This window comes from Abrus precatorius, unplaced genomic scaffold (assembly GCF_003935025.1).
Source record: "Abrus precatorius isolate BTA unplaced genomic scaffold, Abrus_2018 Scaffold8, whole genome shotgun sequence".
NCBI classification, from domain to species: Eukaryota; Viridiplantae; Streptophyta; class Magnoliopsida; order Fabales; family Fabaceae; genus Abrus; species Abrus precatorius.
This window is the reverse complement of record NW_020874428.1, coordinates 15,324,024-15,328,250: the sequence shown is the minus strand read 5'-3', so window position 1 is coordinate 15,328,250 and position 4,227 is coordinate 15,324,024. Positions and strand designations below refer to the sequence as shown.

At 35.1% G+C, this 4,227-nt stretch overlaps 1 protein-coding gene across 1 annotated transcript; it reads left to right on the top strand.

Moving 5' to 3' along the window:
* On the top strand, positions 1 to 3,866 carry LOC113847874 (probable receptor-like protein kinase At1g11050). Its single transcript, XM_027477172.1, has one exon. The coding sequence runs from the start codon at positions 90 to 92 to the stop codon at positions 1,947 to 1,949; it is 1,860 nt and encodes a 619-aa protein (XP_027332973.1). The 5' UTR covers positions 1 to 89; the 3' UTR covers positions 1,950 to 3,866.
* The last annotated feature ends 361 nt before the right edge of the window (positions 3,867 to 4,227 follow it).

Below are 4,227 nucleotides of genomic sequence, written 5' to 3'. Positions count from 1 at the left end.
CCACTTCTCCGAAACTGGCTATTAAGAATTTTATTTTAAGGTTTGAGTGGTTCCAAAACAAATGTTGGGTCTCCATCAAAAACTCACAAATGGCCACGCAGGTGATCCTTCACCTCCTCGTGTTCCTCCTCACAGTTCTCATAGCTGTTGCTGAATCTTCCTCTTGCCCCATGGATCTCAGCTACGTTGATACCATTCCCTGGAACACTTCATCATGCAAAGACCCAATTGATAAAAACCGCTGCTGCAATACTCTGCGTAGTGTCCTTGGCATAGGCCTTGCTCAACGCCTCAAAGACACTTCCATGTTTGAATTTTCTGATGAAAACACTTCCTCCTCTTGCTTGTCTGATTTCAAACTCCGGCTCAAAGCCTTGTCGATCCAACCACAGATTGTCCCTTCTTGCTTCCCTAACCCCTCAACTTTTGTTGTTAACTCTTCAAGTTGTGCAGGGATTATAACTACCCAAGATTGGAAGCAAAAGGTGGGGTTCGACAGCGCATTAGATTCTTCTTGCAATGGTGACCTTAAGGATAAAACTCGTTGCAGAATTTGTGCAGATGCTGGCAAGCAAGTTACTTCTCTTTTGACCAAAATTGACCCAAAAGCTAGTCCCATAAAATGTTTTTACTTTATAGTGTTATATGCTGCAGCTGTTGTTAATAAGTTTGGTGTAACTGATATAAGCACCACTAGTTGCATACTGGGCCTGCCACAAGTGTCTAGTGCGGAAACAAAAGGGTCTTCAGATAACAAAGAAAAAGTGTTGAAGCTGGGGTTTGCGTCATTGGGTGCTGTTATTTGTGTTCTGCTTGTTTTTGTAGGGATAATTGTGTGCAGGAAGTGGGATAAGAGAAGGAAGGAAAGTGTTTATCATAGGGAGATTGAGAACAATGTCAGGGCCAGTGTTTTGCCTAATACTGGTGTGAAATGGTTTGATATATCAGAGCTTGAACGTGCCACAAGTAAGTTTTCGGAGAAGAATATGGCTGGTAAAGGTGGTGATGGGGTTGTGTATAAAGGGAAACTTTCAGATGGCACTTCGGTTGCAATTAAGGAAAATTTTGAATTGGAGACTAAAGGGGATGAAGAGTTCTGCTATGAAGTGGAGATCATAAGCAAAATCAAGCACAGGAATTTGCTCGCTCTTCGGGGTTGTTGCATTTCAAGTGATAAATTGAAAGGTAAAAGGAGGTTTCTGGTTTATGATTATATGCCTAATGGGAACCTCTGTTACCAATTGTCTCTTTCTGGGGCTAATAGGTTAACATGGCCTCAAAGAAAGAACATAATACTTGATGTGGCTAAAGGGCTTGCTTATTTGCACTATGAAATCAAACCCCCAATTTATCACCGTGACATAAAGGCCACCAATGTACTTCTGGATTCAAAAATGAATGCTAAATTGGCTGATTTTGGCTTGGCTAGGGAAGGTAGTGAAGAGCAATCTCATGTCACAACAAGGGTTGCTGGCACATATGGTTATGTGGCACCAGAGTATGCTCTATATGGACAACTAACAGAGAAAAGTGATGTGTACAGTTTTGGTATTGTGATTCTTGAAATCATGAGTGGAAGAAAAGTGCTTTCTACTTTGAATGCTTACGCTGATTCAATCACGGATTGGGTATGGACACTTGTGGAATCAGGAAAAATAGAGGAAATTTTTGATCCGTCTATAAGAGAAGAAGGGCCAGCAAAAATTAAGGAAAGGTTCGTTCTTGTTGGAATGCTTTGTGCTCATGCTGTGGTGGCGCTGAGACCTACCATTGCTGAGGCCCTTAAGATGTTAGAGGGTGACATTGACATTCCCAAATTACCTGAGAGGCCAGTACCATTGGGTCACGCATCTTTTCAATCTTCTCTGTTACATGGTTTGCAAAGAAGTGGCCGAAGATCTACGCCATATTCTGCATCTAGTTCTAGTATGAGCAATACATGGGTATAAATTTTCGTTCATTTTAGATTTAGTTAGAACTAAGTATAAAATTGTAAAAATTGTATTAAACCATGGGAGTTTATATTCAAAGGGATGTGCGAAAATTAATTTTGAAAAAGGAAAAACACACATCCATATGTTTCACCTTAGTGCTAGCCTGTACTTACATGGTAGGTAGACTTTGGATCCCAATCATACTATTTCTTTTATAGATAGATAGATAAATATGCATGAATGTATGTGGGTGGTAAGAATGTCTTTTTATTTTTGTTTGATTGTCACATTAAACATTACTTAATTAACGTTAAGGTTTTGTATTGCATAAAATAATATCATCTTATGTTTCGTACAAAACACGCAATGAATTTAACATTTGTCATCCTATAGAATACCCAACTCAGATAAATATATTTGTGGTAAAATTTTAAACTCTGTGACTTACAAAACGTAAGCTTCAATAATAGTCCATTCTTTCGTCTATTTCTAAGAAGAGTCTCGAGTCTCGAGTGCTATAATTTCTTTCCAGGGAAAAGTTTGGTCAGATTCAGAAGTTGTCGGTTGATTTTTCTTAAAAGAAGTTCATAATAATAATTTTATGAGAGCTAGGATTAATTTTAGTGTCAACATTTTCTTTTTAATTTTCTATATTATCGTCATGATCTCTCCCATTCTTATTGTCTCATGTAATAATACAAAAACTGTTTTTGTTAATGACATTATCAATTATTGTAATACTTTTACAGAATATTCATTATGTGGTTAAAATATAAAAATGTTAATACTATTCTATTAAAAATATTAATATAGTTTAAAGTATGGGTGAAGAAGTATATGACTCGAACATATAACCAAGTTTCTTAGTGTGTTTTGTGTGTATGTTAATATTATAGTTGGTTGGAATTTGATTTTTGAGTTTTAGGGTACAAAGTTATTTGCTTAGGTCTAAATTAATGGTTTGATTGTATTTTAGAATATAACAATATTTTTATACATTATGAGTTATGGGTATGGTCCCTTGATTTATTCATTTATGATGTTTTGTTTATTTTTAAATAAGTGAGTATTATGGGTAGGAGTGTGGTCTTTAATTTTGTTGTTGGTATTAGACAATGATGGATTTTTTTTATTTGATCAGAATCTTATATAAAAAGAAAGTGCTCTCATATCAATAAATCCTACAAATGTTCTTCTGTGACTAAAGATGTGAGAGTTTTTTTTATATTAACATCTCATTATTGTATGTGTCTTTTGAGTGCAAGTAATAGTCATTCATGTACACCATAGTGGTATGTTTGTGAAAGAAAATTGAGAAAGGAAAAAACTATTTATAAGACAAGGTGGAAGTTTAGCTAGACTATGATGAAGACATAGTGGATGCTTTTGGCATCACTAATTACTAAGGAGTTAGGATATCAAGAATTGATTATATATTACAAAGAACTTTGGAGAGGGGTTAAGAGAGAGCTAAAGGTTGATTCAGACATATTAGAAATGATGTATGTTACAAAGAAGAATAGTAGATACATACATGCGTATTATGAACATTTATTAAGTGAGGCTGAGTTCATAGAATTGAACAATTTTAATAAGGGAGAAGGAAATGATAGTATTGATTGTGAAACATCTACAAAAGGTAGTGTTGATCTGGTTGAGCAAAAACCAAAAAACGGAGTTAGGGAGAAGTATACACCATAGAATAAGCCAAGAAATAATATCATACTAAGTTGTCATAGTTAGAGATTGTATAGTCAGGACAAAGGTAAACAAAAGGAGTTAAAAAAGAGGATGTGAAAGTTGAGAAAGGGAAACAAAGTGTCGTGTTTGAAATGAAGACTATATGCACCAGAGAAAGAGTGGAGAGAGCATGAAAGGAAAGAAAAAAATTATACATAATGAAGGAGTTGGTAGAGGGATTCAGCTAACTAAATAAATAAATAAATAAAGAGAAAAAAAAAAGTTTCAAAACAAGGAAAAAAGGAAAGTTATAAAGAAACACGGACCTGTTATAGATACTGAAAATGATTTAGATGCAAAAGTTAATGTTGTTGGTTTGTAGGGAGTTGGTTACAAGACCCTTTATCATAAGATTGAATCTATTGAGGTGAAGAATAATTCTTAGATATCTGAAGAGTTAAAGACCCTTGCCACTTTAGATGTTGAAGCAACATCAAAATTTGTGTTTCCTTAATTCAATAAGAAGGCTACATTTAAGCATGTTACATTGGAACTGGGGATTGAGATTGCAACATTGGAGGCTTTTAAGCAAGAGGTGAAGGATCACACAATT